At 42.6% G+C, this 21,835-nt stretch overlaps 2 protein-coding genes across 2 annotated transcripts in view; both read left to right on the top strand.

The window, feature by feature from the left end:
- Window positions 1-4,491, top strand: part of rpia (ribose 5-phosphate isomerase A (ribose 5-phosphate epimerase)) — a 6,258-nt gene extending 1,767 nt beyond the window's left edge. Inside the window, exons 5-9 of the mRNA XM_034859300.1 lie at window positions 660-724; window positions 809-877; window positions 1,185-1,326; window positions 3,739-3,838; window positions 3,931-4,491. Of these exons, the coding sequence (XP_034715191.1) occupies window positions 660-724; window positions 809-877; window positions 1,185-1,326; window positions 3,739-3,838; window positions 3,931-4,028 (474 nt within the window). The 3' untranslated portion in view covers window positions 4,029-4,491. The remainder of the gene's footprint in view (window positions 1-659; window positions 725-808; window positions 878-1,184; window positions 1,327-3,738; window positions 3,839-3,930) is intronic.
- A 2,921-nt stretch (window positions 4,492-7,412) lies between these two features.
- The window catches only part of eif2ak3 (eukaryotic translation initiation factor 2-alpha kinase 3), a 31,055-nt gene continuing 16,632 nt past the window's right edge, over window positions 7,413-21,835 (top strand). The window contains exons 1-2 of the mRNA XM_034859294.1: window positions 7,413-8,031; window positions 19,219-19,348. Of these exons, the coding sequence (XP_034715185.1) occupies window positions 7,724-8,031; window positions 19,219-19,348 (438 nt within the window). The 5' untranslated portion in view covers window positions 7,413-7,723. The remainder of the gene's footprint in view (window positions 8,032-19,218; window positions 19,349-21,835) is intronic.

Below are 21,835 nucleotides of genomic sequence, written 5' to 3'. Positions count from 1 at the left end.
CTTGAGTGCAGATTTGATGTCGCGGCTTTAGTTGCGGTGTGTCACTTTGCCTAAGGTTGAGTGGAAAGTAGTATTCCCCCTGTTGTTTACTTGGTTGCCATGACTTCAAGTAATGACTCATCAATTTAGCTTGGATATAAACAAGATTCTCAGAGAACTTATTCCTTCAATTGTAGAAGCAACCATCAAATATTTTTTATAATGCACAAAACTAACAAAAGGTTTTCCTTTTGTTAGTTTTGTTTGAAGTACTTTTTATGTATACATTAGGAGTGTCACGATTCTAGTGGTCCTTACCTAGGTACTGTCAGGGCCCGCCCTCACACTCTGCTTCTGACTGGCCAGTAGTCCTTATCTAGCTACTGCGGATGTGCGACTCCCAACTAAGATGGAACAGAAGTGAGATGTCTCACTCTGTAGCTAAAACAGAGAGCTCAACACACAGGGTGAAAAGAGGAGCTGCAGCAATGTGCAGTACAACAAAGAACAAAAACGTATATGGTGTTTTCTCAAAGTTAAAACCTATTCTGGTACAACCTCAAAATACAATTATGAAATGGATGTTGAACATGAGCATAGTATGAGCACGTTAATCGGAGTATTATATTAACCCAGCAGTGTGTTGTATGCTGTAATAAGTTCACATTCCTCCCACACAGCTGGATGTGGCGATCGACGGAGCAGACGAAGTGGACGCAGATCTCGCGCTGATAAAAGGTGGCGGGTGAGTGCAGTTGAACCCAGACGGCAGAACTGAGCCGGTTCCTCCTGACTTCTGTCTCACACCTGTCCTCTCCTTGTCTCGCAGCGGCTGCCTGACTCAGGAGAAGATTGTAGCCGGCTGTGCGAAACATTTCGTTGTCATTGCCGACTACAGGTTTGTCTTTGCTGGGTGAACTCGATGAGAGAAGGATAACTACTAGAGAATGTGGCTTTGGTTCGTGATTGTTCATTGAAGTGGTGTTAAATGGATGCAGTATGTATTATTAGCTGGTTGAGAGACTAGACTTTAATTGCATGTGTGGTTTGCTTTAATAACCAGTGATTAGTAGCATTAACCGATGTTTTAAAAAATAAAGCTAGCTGACAGTCTCTATGCAGGGCCCTGTAGTTTATTCTGCAAGGTGAATGTGTGTGTGTGCGTGTGCCCAGATATGGAGCTTATCTTCCTTCTCCTCTCCCAGAAAGGACTCCAAGGCTCTGGGCCAGCAGTGGAAGAAGGGAGTTCCCATTGAGGTGATCCCCATGGCGTACGTCCCCGTCTCCAGGACGATAGCCAAGCGCTTTGGAGGAGAGGCCGTCTTACGGATGGCTGTCAGTAAAGCAGTAAGTGGAGGATTGGCTTTGCTGTCCTGTCTGTATTCAACTTTTCTGTTATTCTGACTCCATAACTCCTCTCTGTTTGTTCCAGCAGCAATTTCACTATTGGGTCTATTTCTATTCTATTTCACAGATCTGGACTCTATGACCTGTTGTAGCACTATGGAGCCTTTTTTCTCCCCACAAGTGGGTCCCCGTTTAGTTTGTCTTGTGCACGCCGGCAACTTCACTCACATAACTAATGGCTTCACACTATTTGACTTACCTACAAGCGGTAGCAAAGTGCCAAAATATGCTGCGATGTGCAAGCAAAGGTCGCGAATACGAAGACTGCCGGCTCGTAGATATGGATGTAAACAAGGTATGGTTTTAAAATTTGGGCTAAAAACAAATGTACGCTTGATTAGTGCCCCCAACAAGAAGGGTGTTGAGTCTGCATATGACACGTCTCACCCACTGATGGCGCCTGTGTCCCAGTCGGGATGGTTCACTTTACCGCTGCTGATCGCCCCAGTGAGTTCCCATTCGCTCTGTTGGCGCTCCCCGTATCCCCCCCGCTCTCCCTTTGTGACCGCTGATCAGCTGTGGGAGCACAAATATTGATTTCTAAATTTGCGATCAGAGCTTTCTCCATGGCAACAGCCTGTTATACAGAAATGGCTGCAGAACGCAGTGATTGACCAATCCACATCCAAGCAATTCAAGCACATTCAACCAAGCCGTGTAATAAATTGTCAGCATTACCAGTTATTGTTCCATTCAGGTCAACGTGCCCATCTGTTGTAGCTTGATGGGCTTGTTTGCCATATTCTGCTTTCAGCAGATGTTTTGATCATACAGTACCTTTTTGAAGTTATTCTGGAGAATATTCTCCACATTTGTCACTGTTTTGGATTGTTGCAATATTATTTGCAGAAAGCAAGCATATTTGTGCACACTCCATGTTGATGAGAGCATTGAAAACTTTAAAAATATCCCGTTTAAAGTACATTTAGAACAGATATAAACACTGTGATAAATCACAATAAGTTAAATATGGACCATTAATGTCAATTAAATATTTTAATTGATTGCTAGCCCTAAAAACTGTCTTTGCAGATGTTTTATGTGCGTTGAACCCATTTGTCATACGATGTGTTTTGGTTAGAAACGTAAGGGTTCCTCTCTGACGGGCCCGTTTCCAGTAGGGAAGGGCTTATGAGACCATTAAAACTGAGGAACGTTTGGACTGAAACGAGAGGACCAACACAACACCGACACCATATCTGCCTCATTAACAGTCTTTAGAGGACAACTGAAACCATTTACTTCCTACTCTGTTCTTTTTCAAATGAAGAGCATCCAACAGGACAGAGGAGAGGGTTTGGGATTCTTGCTCCTCGTCTTTGTATTCTTCCTTTTGGCTGTTGAGCCTGGGGCACTTTGTGTCCTAATGACTGGACATTTGCTTCATAGTTACACATGATCATTTCATAACTATATAGAAGTGTCTGTCACCCAATCAGGGTAAAGGAATGGGTCAATTCTGCTTATCAGGGACAATTCTAGGATCAGATCTTAAGGGGGGCCCAGCCCCTAATGAGAATGTGACATGAATAAAAAACAGCTATATCAGTAATTTCATTAGCCAATCATCTCTGAGGTAGCTATTGACCAACGTCGGCTAACGTTTTTGACACTATGATTGAACTAAACTTCATTAAATCATAGTAATAACACAACATGACAAAATGTTCTAACATTCAGCAGTTTAGTTTAGTTCACAACCACACTCCTGCTCTCCCTCTGACAAATCAGAGACTCAGCCAAAGGCGGGAGACTGGTGCAACCACCTGATTGGCCAACACTATGTTTCTGGTAACCCTTTCCTTGACAGGGTTACATGTGTGTAACGCAGACATCAGACAAGTTCACAAACTCTTAAGTAAAATTGATTATAATGTTGTTGTGTTTTTTAGTATTATTGATTGTCGGGGAGGCTAAGCCCCCCTAAAAAGGGTTTAAAATCCCCAAAGCAGCTAATCAAGGGTTTAGATTGATCTAGACTTAAATAAGACTATTGTTTGTAGGTTTATTTCAACCTTTCTATTGTCAGAGTGCACTGGAGAACAAAGTCCTTGAAATTAAAATTGTTCAACATTCAACTCTTTTCAGTGAAGTTAAGAAAAGTGTGTGTGTGTGTGTGTGTGTGTGTGTGTGTGTTGTTTACCTCTGTCATGGTCCCGTTCTAGACACAAAAGTACAACACAACTGTGATGGGCTATGAATCCCAATCACATTTCAGTTGTGCAGTAAGTGCCCTAAACACACATCTGTCTTGTGAAGTTGGCACACAGCCCTCTGGGTGATAGATTGTTGTTTGAAAAATGATTGTTGGCGAGCGACTTGAGGTCTGAGTTGTGTCTTTCTGGCTCATAGGGTCCTGTGGTCACTGACAACGGTAACTTTATCCTGGACTGGAAGTTTGAGCGCGCTGAGAACTGGAAGGAAGTCAACACCGCGATCAAGATGATTCCAGGTGAGCTGGCTCCAAAGTAGCTGTGTTTAGGTGCATATTGTGCTGCTTGCTAACAAAGTGTGTGTGTGTGTGTGTGTGTGTGTCCTCTTCAGGTGTGGTGGAGACTGGGCTTTTTGTCGGCATGGCTGAACGAGCCTACTTCGGGATGGAGGACGGAAGCGTGCAGGTTCGAGATCCTCCAGTCAACTGAAGAGTTTGCCGTATTCCCCGTCGTCCCTCCTCCCGAATGACCTCGCTTTAATCCACAAGTGCCGTGTTTCTGATTTCCACCTGGTCTCAGACTGGGTTTGGACCGAGCTGCACCTCTTGCAGAACTGGAGCTGGGCTGTTTCACACATCTCAAAGCCAGATACGATTGAGGATCACTTGGTTTTTCCTCATCCTGCAGGTGGTGTGTCTTAACACTGTTTTTTAAAGTGCCTGATGAGTAAAATCCAGTGCCTCTGATATGCGTAGTGGTTGTTGTTTAGTCCAGTCTGGCTGCCTGGTCTCACGGGGGATGTTGGCTCTTCTTGTCTTACCAGGTGTGACTAAATGTCTGCAAAGTGCTGGGGGTCACTGCCGTGCCGCAGAATGAATCTAAGGTGTGCCTTGAGATTACATGTTCAGTCGTAGCAAAAGAAAAAATGCTATTAAAGTTACATTTAACCCTTGTATTGTCTTCACTTTCGGACCCTCTCGGATCCCTCGGGGAAATTTACTTCATAATCTATTAACAAATATTGTCTTTATCTCAGTTTCAAACAACTGAGATAACATACAGTATATGTTTAAGGAATGCAATCAGTCTCTAGTTGAACACAATTAAAATGGGATTTGTTTTTTGTCATAAAGTTATTCATGTTAAAAATCCACTGTGGAAAAAACTTTAGGGGTCATTTGTAGAATAATTTTCTGACTTGGGTCAGGAATACATGTTTATCACAGAAAAGAAGGTTAGGCCAGTGATTTTCAGGTAGAAAAACTGTAACTTGTTCCATTTTTCTTGTATATTTTGAAATGGGTCGATTTGATCTGAATACCATACAAGGGTTAAAGGTTTATGATCATATGGCCAACTATTGCCGTTTGCTTCTGTAGGCGGCTGCAAATAGTACGAGTCCACTCGTCAAGCGAAGGCTCAAGACGTAAGCAATCAGAAAGCTGATATCCCTTGAAGTCATTTTGTTTAATTAGATCACAGAAAGAGGAGTAATATGAACTATATTCGACACAGTCAAGAAGTTGTACTTAGTAGAATGAATTAATATGCGAATTTAAGCTGAAAAAGCTCCAAAAATGAATGAGATCTTCAGTCGTGATATCTTATCCCTGGCTGTTGTATTTTAGCATATGATTGCCACGGTTGCTGTGTAGCAATGATGGGATTCCTCGAGAGAAGACGAAGGTCAGGAAATGTTTGATTATCAACAGCTGTTCCTGTCCCGTTACACCGGCTCACTGTTTAACAAAAAACCAAACCACCATGTACTGTCATGCATGTACTTATCTCCACTGTGGTAGCTCTTCTGTGTGCCTGTACGTTACTTGCGTTACAATTTCCTATTATGTACAAAAGCCATCTGTGCCATCAATTTAATTTTAAACATAGCTATAGAGAGACGTGCAGAACGTTTTGAGGTAACGATGATTGGCACTTATGCTACAATATGGTCACAGTCTGCTAACTGATACAGCTCGAATCTGAACCAACAGCAAGTACATCGTATGTGCCTTGGCAGCCTGTTTTTATTCAGATGCAGCTGGTCTTATTGTTGGAACACTGTCACTCTGAATCCGAGCTCACTGTCAGGTTTTAGGAAAGACATTTCAATATATTAATGGATCAAAAATGCATGCAACCCTCAATCCTTAAGGTTGGGTTAAATTAGTGTCCGGCTTCCAAAAACAAAAACTCCAACGTATGTCATGTTTCACGACGTCACTTAAAATGTTGAAAATCAGGCACAACCGGCAGTTGTTAAGAAACTTGATTATTATTTTTTTTATGTTTGATGTATTTGCCTTTGGAATGCCGCTGTTCACTCTGCTTTTGGCTCACGATGCCTTAAACTTAATTCTTTTTTTTTTTTTTTGTATGTACAGCTGTGAGCGATTCAGGGGAACATCTGGGCAAATGTAATGCAAATTTGTCTACGAGTCGCTGTTATTAGGTACCGTGTTGGAGTTGAGTTCTACTCTCCTACATCAAATGGACCGGGTGCATTTGAGGATGCATCGGCCTCGGGGGTGTGTAGACAGACTGAAAGGTAACTCTGATTGTGTTGCCCAGATTGGGCCAGAAACAAGTTGTACAGCTCTTACTCCCTTCTTTACTAATTCACTGTGATAATCATTTTGCTATTTTTTGTGTGAATGTGCTATTATGTTGGTACACCAATACATAACTGTAATGACAACAGTAACGCCTCGTTTTTATTTATTTGTGGAACACAGACTTGGATCGGAAAGTCAATAATTCAATTATTCCATCGTCAGAAAATAAGTTGGCAACAATTTTGATAGTGTTTTAGGTTGGCAGATGTGTCTATCAGAGTTAACTGAATATATTTCAGTTTACAGACAATTATGAATGTTAAGGCTTAGGGTATAGTCTCTTTTCCTATGTACCCATGCATTTTTCATCAAAATATTCAACAGATTAAGTGACAATGGAAATAATTGTTAGTTGTAGCCCTTTTAGACAGCAGTCAGTAGATTGTAATTTGGATGCACCAAGCTTTAGTCAGTACAGAATGTATGTTTCATGTCAAAGATGTTAAAAACCACACTGGTGGTGCAGTTCTCCTGTATGGCCACTTGGGGGCGCTGGAAATGCAAGAATTCTGCTGTCAGGTGTTTACGTCTCGCAACGCAAACTGGGTTCACAATTTGATCCCATATACGACCATTATTATAGAAAACTATTAGAATATATCATATATACGCATTGAAAACTTAATGTACAGCTACTTAATGTTTTTGTTCATGAATATTTATGAAAACTTAATTAATTGACTTAAAAGCGTTGTGGCTGGCATGCAGTGTCAACTTTCCATTTGAAAAAAGTTCATAATGCTTTTAGAGTCTTTCAAATCCATTATGTAATCATGGCTGTTTGTTTATCCGAAAGTGAGAAAATAAAACTCGTGATCAGGAACAGGAAATGTACCTATCACAGCACGAGAGCCACGTTGATGCTTTTGCTGACCTTTTATGTCGGCTGGGCTGTCTTGACAACTAGCCTACTCGTGAATGACAGCTGAAATACCAAATCGAGTGCTGACGTTTAGTCAGGGGGGTATAAATAGACCAATAGCGTTGCTGCTTTTCGACCCTGTCTCTCTTATTGAACGAACGACGCCACATCCCACCAATCATGTATCGGCAACAGGATTCGCCATCGGGGATTTTTTTACGTCACCTTTTGCTCCTGTTGTGTGCCAGGCGCCTGTGCGCCTGCGTCGTTTTGACAAACATAGGATTAGCCAATGAAGTGCACTGTTTGGGGGGGCTGAAACATTTTTAGGCAGCCTTTTTGAGTGACAGCTCTCTTATTCAATTGTATTCTGCTTAGTATGCGAGTATAGATGATTGACAGCAAACGGCGCAATGAGAGACAGTTACATAGATTTTAACGACTGTAGGGATTTTACGGTCCAATCCTAGTGTAGAAACAAGGCGGGATTTAGCGTTACCAAGGCAAGTCTGTGTGAAGTATAAAGGGAATAACATGGTGTCCCAGTGGCTGTTTATGTTTACTTAAAGAACGGAAGGGCGTTTTGTAAGACACAACGGAGTTTTCTTTATAGTTACAGTTTTTTTGCACTTTAACTTTTTCATGTTAAGATTTACAAGGCCAGTGGCATGTAAATCTCATATTTCACTAATGTGCCAGTCTTACAAATGGAAAGGGGGCTTCACTTTGGAAACGTGAGCATTTCCCTGGTGCTCCTGCTGTTGCTGAAAGCGCTCATCGGATTCGGGACTTCGCAAGCTCACGGCTCCGCCATCGGGAGGGAGCCCCAGTCCGCCACCCGGGGCTCAGGTTCGACCACGGGGGAAGATGGTGCAAGCGTCATGGAGCGGGGCTTGGAGAACGTTGGCCCCCCGGTCATTGTAGCAGACGTTACCGTTGAGGACGACGACAACGGTTCGGCGGGGGAAACCGACGACTCATATGGAGAAAGTAAAGGAAACGTCCAACCGACAAGGTATTTATTTTTAAATGGTTAAAGTTAACAGACAGCGAGCAGCTAAACGCCCATTATCGGACACTTGCAGTTTGACACGCTTATTTCACACTTGCAAAATGTGGACGACCTCCACAATGACGAACAAACTAAATGTTAGCATGAAAAAGTATTTATTTTTCCTGTAACTAGCTAGCTATAACGTCGCGTTAACCAGGCTGTTGACACTCACTGTCTCGTGCTTTGGACGCGTGCTATCTATAGTTTCGCCTCACTGCACTCAAAACTTATTGTGGATGTGATTGCTTATGTTCCCTCCGACATACATCTCGGTTTAACCAGTATTATCGCTCGTATTTTGTATATAATGTCATAGAAGAAATATTAGGTAGTGACAGCGAGCTGTCACAGTATAAAAACACACTGTTGACGAGTGAGTTTGACTTCATGTCGGATAATGGGCGCAGATTCGATTGAAGTTGGACGGAAATCGCGTGAAAAGCACACAGGAAAAAACACATGCGACAGTCGAACAGTAAGCTTGAACTAACTACTTTTAAGGTATTATTCGAGATTATTTTGCCCAAAGTTTTTAGTAAGTACCCTGTCTTTCCAGTCCATTGGACTTGATGTGTCCGGGCTATTGAGAAGTCCCCTGCCCACTGACCGCAGGATGTCACCGTGGCGCTGGGACGGTTCATGAACTGACATGTCTTGGTTGTTATGGGCATGTCGGAAGTTGTATTAAAACAGTATGTACAATAACTAACTGAACATACAGGTGACGTTCATTTCATTTTTTTTATACATATAGCTTTTTAATGTCACCCCTGGAGTACCTACTTCACTCTAGAGAATTGTCATTAAACTTAAAAAATGTCAGAAATGATTTTTTTCGTACTGAAAAGTTACAGTTAGTTAGTTAAGACATGTACAAATCCCATTACATGAAGGGATCCTTCCTAATCACTTAACAACAAAGATACCGTCATCTTACCACACAGAGCTTATCTACTCCTTCGTAGAGATCTTAGCTGAGAAGAGCAAAGTGTGAATAAAGTCCGAGTCTGTTTATTTAATTAACCCCAGTTAATTGGGATTTTAGCAGAAAGTTGAAGTGATCATGTACAGTATGTTGCAATGTGAAGTCAAAGTGGCTCTGCAGGACAAGAAATAAGAAGTCCCATACTATCTAAAGGGTCTAACTTTAAATGTTGTGATGCTGCCTGTGTGCACAGATCTGTGGTTATTTAACAGAAGGCCTGGTGGAGTTTCTTCTTATGAAATCTGTCTTGAACATAAACTGAAACCAGTTGTTGTTCTAAAGCAAACATGTGATTGGTGCTCTAGCTCTACTCGGGTACCAAGAACACATATCAAACTTGACAAGTGCAAATTTTTATTTTATGACTGTCATGCAAAGAGTATGTCACGCAGCTGAGAAAATCCCCAGGATCTTGTCAGTCACCAATGTACAGTTCCACACAGACCCGGACTGTGATAGACCTGCTGCTGCTGCTGCTGCTGCTGCTGCCCGAAAGTGAGATGCAGTTCTTGGCGCAGTGGGTAGGGCATTGATTTTAGTCTTCCTTGGTAAACAGTAGGTTTGACACCCATCTTAGATCTTTGGCGCAGTGTGTTCTTCAGGATGTTCCTTCTCTCTGCCATGTTATTCTTTTTAATTACTTTTTTTACCAAGACCATTACAGATACTTTGGACTGTGATACAGCTTCCAGAATCATTCCTATTCCCAGGCCTTTTTTTCCTTGAAGCCCATCAGGTCATTCACTAAATTATTCTCTGTGTAGTATTACACATGTGTCTTCAAGAGGAAGTTGGATCAAAGTCAGTCATAACATTGAACACGTTGGAGAGGAACCTCCATGAGGTGTTTGCTGCTGATTCTTATCTTAATACTCAAACGTGGTGCTGCTGTATCTTCAAGGTGGTAAAAACGCAGCACTGAAAAGCTTTCTGACCCCCCCAACGCATCAAATAGTAGGTTTTTGTAATTTGGGATACCAAACAACCCGAGCTTTGTCACAACAGGGAGCCACTGTGCACACTGTGCAGTCGGTGCCATGAAGCTCAATTCAAGAGGAATAGGTGTAATTAGTTGACATATATATATGTTTTTTTGAAAAATTGAGTAAAAAACTAAAGCTGGTTTCACACAGTGTTTACAGGAATACAATCGTAGTGTTCACCACTGCCCCCACAGGCTGGAAGTGGCTTGCTGTTTACACCCAGGGTGTAGGTGATCTACACTGCCGTATCAAGAGTAAATCTGAAGTTCTTATCGGAGCAGAGTTTTGCTCTGATAAAAAGTCAGCCCCCCCCCCTGCCAGGCACCTCAGCTGCTGCATGAAAACTTCTGAGCGTCCCCACCCTGCCACTCGCGTTCTGTGCCTGCCTGCGTCTAATCCCTCTCAGTACACCTCTCCGTCTCCAACTTTCTGCTGCGTTTCCCCTGGCTTCCTCTCTCACTTTGTCCCAGTCTGTGTCTCATGCTTTCTTCTCTCATGATCTTTCTGTCTTATTCCCAGTTTGTCTGTTACAGCTGCGCAATTAATCGCAGTCTTATCAAAATCGCAGTTTGGACTAGTGCAAGATCCAAATTGCAGAGGGGTGAAGTATGGTGGGGCCGCAGAGACACCTTGGTCTACAAATCCTATCCTGCAGACTACAGAAAACATCTTGATTTGATACATATCCTCGCAAAAATCACACTATAATCATTGAATTTCTTCACTATTTTATAGTTGTCAATGAAAATGAGAATAATGATGCAAACATGATCATTTCCTTCAACATCGTGAATCATATCTCAATCGCAATATCAGTCAAAAATAATCGCATTGGATATTTTCCTCATATTGTCCACCACCACTTATTGTCTTTGAGTCATCTATTATCAATTACTTTTTGGGTTATATGTTTGGAATATATTGTCCATAGCGTTAAAGGTTTAAAGAAATCATTCCTCTCTTTTGTTTTGGGTTTATTACATTGGAAATATTGTAGAAAGTTTGAGTATTTGTCCATTAGTGCAAAACCAAAATAATAGCATTAAACTAAGTGTGTGTTTCTGCCAGTTTGAATGCACCAAAACCAACTGTGTACACGTCAATAAGATAAAGAATTAACAAAGATGGCAGATGCAGCTAGACTATAGAGGTGAATAATGCATGTCTATATTGGAGCGCCTGGTAAACCCCCCCCCCCAAAAAAAAAAAAACTAAACTAAACAAAACAGCATGTCTATAAAACAACAACAAATATATATGTTATATATGACGAGATATGAAAAAGATGAACTTATGGAAGTGGATGTCCTAGTGTTAAAACAGTCCTACGACCACATCCTGCCTGTCTTTGTCTCTTGCTCTCATGTTTACTCTCTCATCTTACACCTGCTCCTTCCGCAATGCCCTCCCTTACTGTCACACGTATACACATTGCTTTTTAATGTCACCCCTTGAGTATATACTCTACTCCATGCTCTGTTTCCATCCATCTGTCAAGAGAATTGTCATTGAACTTTAAAAATGTCACAAGAAACGAGACACAATTTTGCCGTGTTTCCCTTCAAACAGGCCAATTTACACCCAAAAGTCTTCTAAATGTCAGAAAACACATTAACAACAGTAGGAAAAATGTCTCAAGAATCCATTCCTCTTTTAAAAAAAAGTTGTTGTCACAGAACAGTAAATTTAAAAAAACACACAGAATGGTTAAGGTTGATGATAATAGTGATGACAGTGGACCTGGACTTCAGAAAGAGAAAAGAAAACCTGCTATGACTACGTTTGAAATTAGGATTTATATCAGGTCAGCTTTAAAAAAAAAAAAAAAAAGTACATACGTTATGTGTATGTAGATTTGTTTTTAATTGTCTTTTTTTAAATATTGTGTGTATTTTGTTCTAGTATAATTCATATTTAATTTTCATTTTAAATATATGTGTGAATGTCCTTGGTAACTTGCTGCTTGTATGTTTTAATTTCCCAATTTGGGATTAAAAATGTGTCTGTCTGTCTGTCTGTGTGTCTGTCTGTGTGTCTGTCTGTACGTGTGTGTGCGTGTGTGTGTCCGGTGACCTAACAAGCCATTACCTGCTGCTGTTGTCCTAAGTCAAACAGACGAGGTCCTGTGGTGATAATAAGAATTTTAACACACCTTTAATCAACTTTACAGAGTCACTTAAAGTAAAATAAAAGTCAGTAAAATCAGGAAAGGTTACAAAGACACATTCACTCCTTGGAAGATTCACTGTAGTGCTTTGTTGATAATACCACTCTCCCAGCCTTGATCTCTCTGTGTTTTAAAGAGAACGGATGGACGGATGTTTATTTTCTTCCAAATCAGGGTTTGGTGTGGATCTCTTCAAACACTCACGCTCTTGCAAACAATTCACGCGGACAGCTTGAGAATCAGTCAACGCTCAGATGTCAACATTTAAAAGTTTCTGCCTGTTTTTTTTAGTTTTTTTTTTTTTTCTCATCCTCATTCCCTCCTTTGCCCCTGTATCCTGTAATCTATAAATATTCCAGATGTTGGCTTTGATCCGCCTTTCAGTTGTGAGGAAAGCTGCTGTTGTGTCAGCTGACGGCTGTCACCTCACTTGTAATGCTGCCGTCTATATGGCTCTGCTCTGGAGACTTGGTGTTTACACACACACACACACACTAACGTGTGTGCGTGCTTGTGCACATACATTTTTTGTGTGTGTACAGTATGTGAATCATGCATGTGACGGAGCTGGCAGGTTTGATGCCTCCGCCAGCAAATGCCCCATCGGGACTTCCAGCACCTTAGGGAGCACTTGGAGGTGAGAGGACAGCAGCTTTGTTGGAACCTGCCCCCCCACCCCTTCTGCCCCCCCCCCCACCCCTCAAGGGCCCTGCAGCAGCAACAGCTCTTCTGGGCCGCCGTGCTTGCCGGCTGGCTCCCACCAGCCTACTGCTTAGCAACAGCCAATCCGCCGAGCCGGGCAACTTGTCCGCCAATTGCGTCGGAGAGACGGGGCTAGTGCTCAGAATTTGAGTTGGCCACATGGGTCTGGCTATAGTTAGGTAAAAGAGGAGGAGGAAAAGGTTTTTTTTTGGGGGGGGGGGGGGGGGGGGGTAGTTCATTTCCTTGTTTTTTTCCCCTCCTACTTTGTTTTAGTAGTCCACTAAATGTAACCGGGGAGATGTTGTGGGTTTTTATAAATAGAAACTGTCCCCAAAAATAAGAGGTCAAGAGGAAGATGATTGAACTCCCTCTGGACAGTTTTTAATTGAGCACTTTTAAGCTCAGTTTGTGTACAGCAGTTGTTTCACATTGGAGGGGTCCTCCAGCTGCTAAACTCCGTGTCATTTCAAACAAGCTTGGAAGTTACAGTTTAATTCATTTCATCCTCATTGTGTTTTTCTCAGGTAACCATACTAATTCGGACTATTTCTGATTGCATTGCCCTCTGTATTGATGTTGAAGTAGTTGTCTAGTTTGCAGAGGGATGTGATGACCTTATCTTTGTCGCTGACTTCCAGACTCTCTGCACTTGATGAACACTGTCTGGGTTATAGAAGCGCTTGTGGCTCTTTTGACAAGATGTCTGCGTGTTATGTCATAAGTGTGTGCAGTGACATAAACCGTAACCAGTTCTTGATAAAAGTGATTGCTAAACACTATTGGTTTTTCAATGTGTTATTGAGAGGAATGAGTTTATTAGGTCAGTCAGTGGCTATTTCGGTAAGTCGGCAGGACCCATCCTGCAGCACTGCAGTATGGGTGGGGCAGAGGCAAAAAGGTGGGATACTCAGAGAGAGGGAGGGAGGAGAGGAGAGGATGAAAACAAGGAGTTAGCTGGTATTTAGTAGGACCACGCTGCCTTGTTTTCACTCTCGATGGCTCCTCACTGCTTAGCAACAACGAATCAGATGCTCGGATCGGAGCTGCAGCCCAGCCAATCAGCCGCCTGGAGCGTGGCGCCATAGAGTTTGGATTTTACCACGTGTGAGATAAAATGGGTTGGAGAAGGGAGCGTACTTATGCAGGATAGAGAGAAAAAGAGAGAGAGAGAGAGGGTGTTGGCAATGCTTTTAAATGGTGTGTGTGTGTGTGTGTTTTTTATGCTAGTACTAGAAGTTTTTTTCTTAACCACACCCTTTGCTCTCTGCTGCTGCGGTGGTCTGCTGCAGTGACCCTGATGGATGGGAACTTGATTTGTTTTTAAAGGAGACTGCACATCCAGGTCTGTCACTCAAGTCCTCAGCTGCTGTGGCAAGAACCTAAGAAAAAAAAAAAAAGTTATCACTCGGTTATTCAACAAGGTTTAGAGGACAGTTGTATAAACATTCAAGTCACATTGAGCTGTATTAAAGTGCAGCTGTTACGCCATCTGTGATTAGGAATCAGACTTCTTTTTTTAAAACCTGGACATTTAATCTAGTCTTATTGCAAGTGTTCATTTATTTCAGGCATTGTAAGAGACATGGGAGCACATTCATGTTTGCTAAAAAAAAAAGACCAGTTTTTGGTTTGCTGTGCCAACCGCCTGCAGGTCCTAAACCTTTTAATATCCTGAATTAAATGATGGGATTACCACATTTAAACGTACGTACCCAGGTTGCTGGTGTCTTTCATTAGTATTCAGAATAAAGACATTTTCAGCCCTCATCTGTAAGAATGTGCCTAGTTAAAAGCCTGCTGCTGCAGCCGGTGGTGCTGGGTGCGGCGGGCTCGGAGCTGCATCCATAACTTTCTCCCCACGTGCTCCCCGTGTTGTCGTATTTTTGTTCTGCCTCTCGGTGGCCGCGCGGCAGCAGAACTCCACACTCCAGCGTGCATCCAAGCTGCTCGCTGTTGCATGGTTACAGGCAGTCCTGCTCTGCCATTGGCTCTGAGTCCGCAGAGTTGCCCACCCATTGGCTAAGCAAGGAGAAAAAATGTGCTCCCATTGGCTGCTGAGAAGTGGAAGGCTGTTACGATTGGTGCAGCTCGACGGCTCCCGCTCCTTGGAGACTTGGCCTGTGTAAACATCCTGGTTGCTTCTTTGAATGGAGTGTGTTTACCAGCAGCTCGGTTTTGCGTGTGCGTGCGTGCCTGCGTGTGTGCATGTGTGTATATGTGCGTGTGTGTGCAGACTGAGGCTGAGTGTCTCTAAGGAGCAGAGAGTCTGGTGAGAGCGAAGCTAATTGGCTCCCTGCTCCACCATACGCTTTGTGATTGAGGCTCTGCACTATTATGACACTTTGACAGCGTTACAGGCAAGGACACTAACAACCCTCCGTGTGCTGGCAGCGTCACCACTTTCCCTCTTTCTCCCTCTTCGTTCTCCATTCCAACGTCTTCTTCAGTGTCTCCGCCGCCTGCGTCTGTCACAGTCGGCGGCAGCAGCCCCACAGGCTACGTGTTATCCCTTTGGTGACGAGCAGAGCAGCAGTGTCTCGGGGCTCAGACGTGAAAAATAAATGATACAGTAGGGCTGTTTGTTTTGTTTGAGTTGGTTTTATTGTTCGGTTTAGTACTATTTTTGTAGCTACTCCCCCACCCCCGTCCCTTCCTCCACGGCTCGTTTTCTCCATTACCATCACGATACCTAAGTTGTAGACTTAAGTGCCCCCAACCCCCTCTCTACTCCTTCTTATCCTTTATTTGGAGTACAAAGAGTCCACAAAAGCCTTTGATCTCCCTCCGAATGAAATTATTCTATCTCTCGCGCACCCTGTTTCCATCTCTGAAGTTGAACTTGATGCTCTCGGTGACTTCTGCCTCACTTCTGCATTCACAGCATGACTTGGAGGGGGCGGAGCCGGCCGAGCGGAGGCCGCCAAAAGCTTCCACCCTCTCAGAGAGCCGACTGCTTAGCAACAACCAATCAGCCTAATATTTTTGGCAGGGTCTCGCAGCCAATTGAAAGGGTGAGAACGGGCTTTAGCGCTCTGTTTTTATTGGTGACTGAGAGGAAAAACAATGTTTTTCTTAGTGCTCTACACTTGAGTGCTAGTGGCGATGCTGATAATGCTAAAAGCAGATTTAGGGAAATAATCTTGGCTTTGATGGGGCTGAAAGACACATGGCTCATTAATGTTAAGTGATCCTGTTTGCATTTTTATGCAAACTCCCAAAACCAGTTGAGCTGATCAAAACTAGCTGGTCCAGAGCAGCAATTGTAATTCATGTGAATGTGTGAGGGACTACATTGAAACAGAAGCGAAACCTTCCTAAAATTGATTTGCACCCCCTGAAACAATCAATTTCTTAGTTTTCCTAAGGCTTAAACATTGTTGAACATGCCCCTTCCCCTTCATGACTGAAGAGTGTTCGATAAATGAGATCAATGAGGGATTACAGCTAGTCAGTAGCAATTCACCTGCTCAGTCTAAATGATGGATAGCACAGGTGATGGAAATACACTCTGCTTTGTTGACAGCTCTTATGCTGCTGTAAATAAAGGGAGATGAATTTCATTATTTCCCGTTTTCTTTTCAGCCTGAGCTGTAAAAATATAACCCTGTCTCTTCCCTCAGCAACTGTTGTGTAGTTGCCCTCGAGGGAGGCAGTTAAAACCCCACATGCCCCAGTGGCCAACAGTGGGAAGCCGGTCGGGTCCCAGCTGTGTGGATGGGAAGCAGTGGGTGCTCCGTTTCGGCATGTGTGTGTTAAATAAAGCTAAAAGCCCTGTTGACAGCATCTCCTCTAGACAGATACAAATCAATAGTCAGGAGGTGGCCCCTTCCATAGCCCGGGACATGATTGACAAGCAATGCGGCAAAACTCTTAAGAGTTTGGCAAAGGGTGGGGCCGGACGTCTCGAATTCACTCAACTCTGTTGGACTGTTTTTAGCCTGGAGTTACTAGATGAAATAGAATCTTGCTGTGTGGGCACATAAAGAGCAATAAAACTCATTTGGAGAATTTGTACTTTACTACTAATGGAGGAAATCTCTTCACCAAGTAAATGTTTTTGGTGGAGCTGCAGAATGAATTGGGGGCGGGACAACTGAAATCTAGAAAAAAAACCATCACTCGTTTCTCAGAGGTAAAGTGCACCGATGCTGTGAGGAATATGTAGCCCATACATCATCTAAGGGACAACTCTTCCAACCTCTGTATCCCCCCCCCCCCCCCAAAATCTTATTTTTAGCTTCTCACTGTGTCTCTGCCAACAATGCCTCTGAACGGAATCCGTGGAAAATATGTTTTTTTTTTGATGATATCTGATGGTCAAACATTTATTTTATCATACCCAACAGTGCCTAAACTAAAATGAGCCTAATTCTACGGCAGTATTAACAGCCTGAGAAAGGTATCCGTGTCAGATCCCCCTGTGTGCTCTAACAGTCTGTTACCATCTGTTTCAGAGCATCACCGGTGTGCTCTTCCCATACCTGAGGAGCAAACGGTTATGCCTTCCCTGAAAAAAGGAGATAACAATATAGTCCACTTTAGGAAAATGACGACAAAAGAAAAGCAAATCATTTTCAGGGCTTGTACAAATGAAATCACCCTTCTGTCTGGCTGCCAGCTTTTTCTTTCTTTGTATACATTTTGAGACTTAAACCTTTAAATCAGTCCCGGGGGGGGCACTCGCTCTGTGAGACGGTTAACAATGTTTGTTGAAAATTGTGTGTAAATGGGGAAAAAATGTATGTTGTGTTGCGAGTAATAAACTAACTATACTTAAGCTAGTTATTCTATGCATTTTCTTTCACTCACCTCAAGCTCTTTAAATAGAGTTTAGAGTTCTTATAACCAATGTTTCAGTTTGATAGAAATAAGTTGCTATATGTGGGATGTCTGGTCCGGTTTGGTAATCCTCAGGTCTGGTCCCCTCTTTAATCAACATGCGCCCCTGCTAGCTGACAGGACGGGGTTTGTCATGGCACAGGTGTGCTCTTGGCTGCGGTTGAAGGACATGCTGATGGGCAAAAAAAGGTTGAGGACTAGAGGGGGAAAGACAACATCTGCACCCCCGCTTAACAACTCTTCGCTCTTTAGTGTCTTGTGTTTGATTGCATTAAACACAAACCCCCACTGTGAAGATAGGACAACACTAGTGTATTCCTTTAATAAAAAATAAAATGAAAAGCAAGACGGTCTTGTCAACGTTCAGAGGGGCGACCTCTACTTCACCCGGGAGGAGCCCCATGTAGTCCTTTGCAAAAGGGTTTGAGTCTGACCTGCGGCCCTTTACCATCATCCACTCTCTCTCTCTCCCTCTCTCTCTCTCCCTCTCCCTCTCTCTCCCTCCTACCTTTCCTGTCCATCTACTGTCACTATCTAATAAAGGGGAGAGCTCCAATGAAACCATTGTTGCCCAGGGCTGCAGAGTGTACCCGTACCACAGTAGTGGTGGAAAGTACTCAAGCATCACGATACAATATTATATTGATTAATTCGATAACACCACGATATTTGCTGTAATCACAAAGTCTGCCACGACATTGAGATTTGACTCAATTCAGGGGCCAGCGATACGTATGAGACAATATCATTAATGCCCATTTAAAAGTACAGTATGTAACATTTTTCAATCAAAATGTCTAAAAATGACTATACCTATGTTATATATTTTATTTAGTTGTGTACTTACTAGGGGTGGGGAAAAGAACTGATTCTTAGATGCATCGCAGTTCTTTCTAGAACAATTCAGTGCTTGATTGTGATAAGTTAATAATCAATTATTATTATTAATAGTAATAATAAATAAAGCATAATCATCTTTTAGTTTTAAATGTGTTGAATTTATTTAAATTTTACTGTCTCCAAACAAGTACAAATCAGAAAACCGAGTGAGTGGAAGAATACTCAGTAGCTGTAATATTGCTTTTTTTCCCTGCCACATGGCATCATTTTGTCATTGATTACATGCCACTTTGCAGCACAGTAATACAGCAGAGACCTTATTTATTGCTACATTTCGTTATGTGAAAAGTGAAAAGCCACTTAAATGCGGTTTGACTATTTCATTCCTGAGCTCTTTTAGACATCAAAAGCAAACTATTCTTTTTAATAAAAGTTAAAATATTCATAATAAAAGCTCGTTTTAAGATGATGATGATAGGTATCAATGTTTTCCCTTTGCATCGATACCATTGGATCACTAATCAGTGAATCAACATCATTACACTCCTAAGTCACAGTATGTAAAGCTGCAATAAGTGTCTCCAAGTCCTTATTTTGGACAGAGAGCTGAAGTCTTTGTGTTGTTTCCACAGGTCCCTTGTGATCATCAGTACCCTGGATGGACGGATCTCGGCTCTGGATCCTCACAACCAGGGCAGGAAGCAGTGGGACCTGGATGTGGGCTCAGGGTGCCTGGTGTCATCCAGTCTCAGCAAACCTGAGGTAGACCAACCTTTGCATGATGTTAGTGAATGGTAAAGCCATTCGAATCTAGATGTATTACCCTTCACTTCACCACAACAAATATGCCACTCCACGTATACTAATTTAAATAATCCAGCTTGGTAGACTAAAACTATAAAGAGCCTCTTTTTGTTTTATTGAAACAGATGTGTAAAACCCCAGAGTCAACCACAGCCCCTTAAACAGGTTAAACAGCCACTGTTCAACTGATTAAGATCTTCCAGAAGATGAAAAAGTCAATTGGGTGAGGTTAAGGATCTTTGCCTCATAACAAACACTGTCCATCCTGGCTTTCTTTCTGTTGAACTCTGTGCACTTTGAACAGTCAACCAAGGGTTGCTGTTGCTTACATTCGTCTCATGTACACACATACCAAAAACAGACTGTACACCCCCACATAAATCTTGGAGTGGTTATTTTGCCTGGAGGATTAGCCTCTTTGTTGACTGTGGTGGTTTACAGATACAAGCGCAGCAAGACCCTCGTCTGTACATGTATACAGAAGCTTAAACCGCCCACACCGACATGCTGAAAGTGAAGTGTAGCCCATACGCGGCTCTCCCAGATACACACTAGAGACATGTTCGTGGTTTACTTTGATGTGGACTCGCTCCGTGTGAGAGTTTTGCCTGAGGGGAAAAGCCTCTGATACTAACAAGGGTCGGGGTGGCTGCTGAGATCAGTTTAATGTTTGTCTGCTGCTGTTGTGAGTGTGTGTGAGGCGTGTTTGATTGCAATGAACTCTCCGGCTCTGTCATAGAAACCCGTTTCTGCCTTATTACTCTGGTATAACAACAACAACAACAACAAAAATCTAGAACCAGTTCATGAAGTTAAACTCTTTTTGACAGGTTGGCTTTTTTCCAGGAAAGGAAACCCTGCTCATAGGTTGTGATGTATTATTTTTTTTCCCCATGCTATGAGTCGTTGTGTTTGCCGTTACGGGCGCAGCCATCCTTGTTGTTGTTCACTGAGGTAATAAATCAAGTGAGAAGTGGGTCACTTTCTCATAGACTTCTACCTAAACCGACCTCCTTTTGCAACCGCACATGTTGCCCCCTGATAGAATTCCGATAGAATGGAGGTCTTAGGAGTCCCCCCCTGCTGGAATTCAGACAGAAAGCAGGTTTAAGGTGTCTCCCCCTGCTGGAATTCAGACAGAAAGCAGGTTTAACGAGTCTCCCCCTGCGGGAATTCAGACAGAAAGCAGGTTTAACGAGTCTCCCCCTGCGGGAATTCAGATAGAAAGCAGGTTGAAAGAGTCTCCCCCTGCTGGAGTTAAGATAGAAAGCAGGTTTAAGGAGTCTACCCCTGCTGGAGTTAAGATAGAATGCAGGTTTAAGTAATCTCCCCCTCCTGGTGTTAAGATAGAAAGCAGGTTTAAGGAGTCTCCCCCTGCTGGAGTTAAGATAGAATGCAGGTTTAAGGAGTCTCCCCCTCCTGAAGTTAAGATAGAATGCAGGTTTAAGGCACTTCCGCATTGGCAGCACTTTGCCGAACCGGATGGTCTGTCCATTAATATTAACGGTCTATGGTTGCATTAAAAAAAAACTCCCAACTTCCAACTTGCTTTCTGATGGCGCATTGCTGAAAACTGCTGGGTTTGAGATTTAGAAAATAAGAATTCATGAACCTTTTGTCTCGGGTCCTCAGAGGTTATGTTGCAGAGAACCCCTAAAGGTTCCTCAAAGCACGGGAAGTTTAATTCAGTAGAGATTGTGAGAGCGCGGTTTAGCTTCTCCACTCAGAATGGAAATGTGACCTTGAATGTAAAGTTGCACCTCGCTTTATGAAAGATGGCACATTTAATTCTCTATGGTCTGATCAAAGTCTTCATAAATCACCTTAAGTTGTTTTTCAGAGCCATGAACTAGGCTGTTTTTCTTAGTTCACAGAAAATTGACTTCTCCAAGAACCACCGTGCGGTTTTCCCTAATGTTGGTTTGTTTTCCTCTGCTGTTAATTTAACTTTTTTCCCTATTATGTTTACATTTCTCTATAAGAAATTCTATAGTGACAAGGCAGTAGTGTAGAAAGTTATACAATTCGGTAATTACAAAAAACACACTTTTCTGGACATTGACTCAATTGAAAGTGAAAGTCACTCATTATGACCCCACTGAACAAAGTCTGAAGTGGTTTTAATATGAACAAAGCAAACCTACATTAGCTCAAACCTATTTCCTCTGTCTGGAAATGTCGAGGTTAAACTGAAAATAATTTGAATAGTTTTTTGGGAGACATTTACTGATTAAAAATAGTTGCCCGACAGGTGTTGTTTGTGCGTGTTTGGGACTCTCTCTATCCGTGTTTTCACCTGTTGGCTTTCATTTGGCTGAAAGAGCAGAACGAGGAGAGATGCCTCTGAACCCAGTGACTCTCTGTGACGTCATCTGTTATGGTTGTGTGTGTGTGTGTGTGTGTGTGTGTGTGTGCAATGCTCGTGTATTTTATGTAATTTCATAT

This window comes from Etheostoma cragini, chromosome 20 (assembly GCF_013103735.1).
Source record: "Etheostoma cragini isolate CJK2018 chromosome 20, CSU_Ecrag_1.0, whole genome shotgun sequence".
Lineage (NCBI taxonomy): Eukaryota > Metazoa > Chordata > Actinopteri > Perciformes > Percidae > Etheostoma > Etheostoma cragini.
Note: the sequence above shows the minus strand (reverse complement) of the source record. Positions and strands in the feature narration are given on the sequence as shown.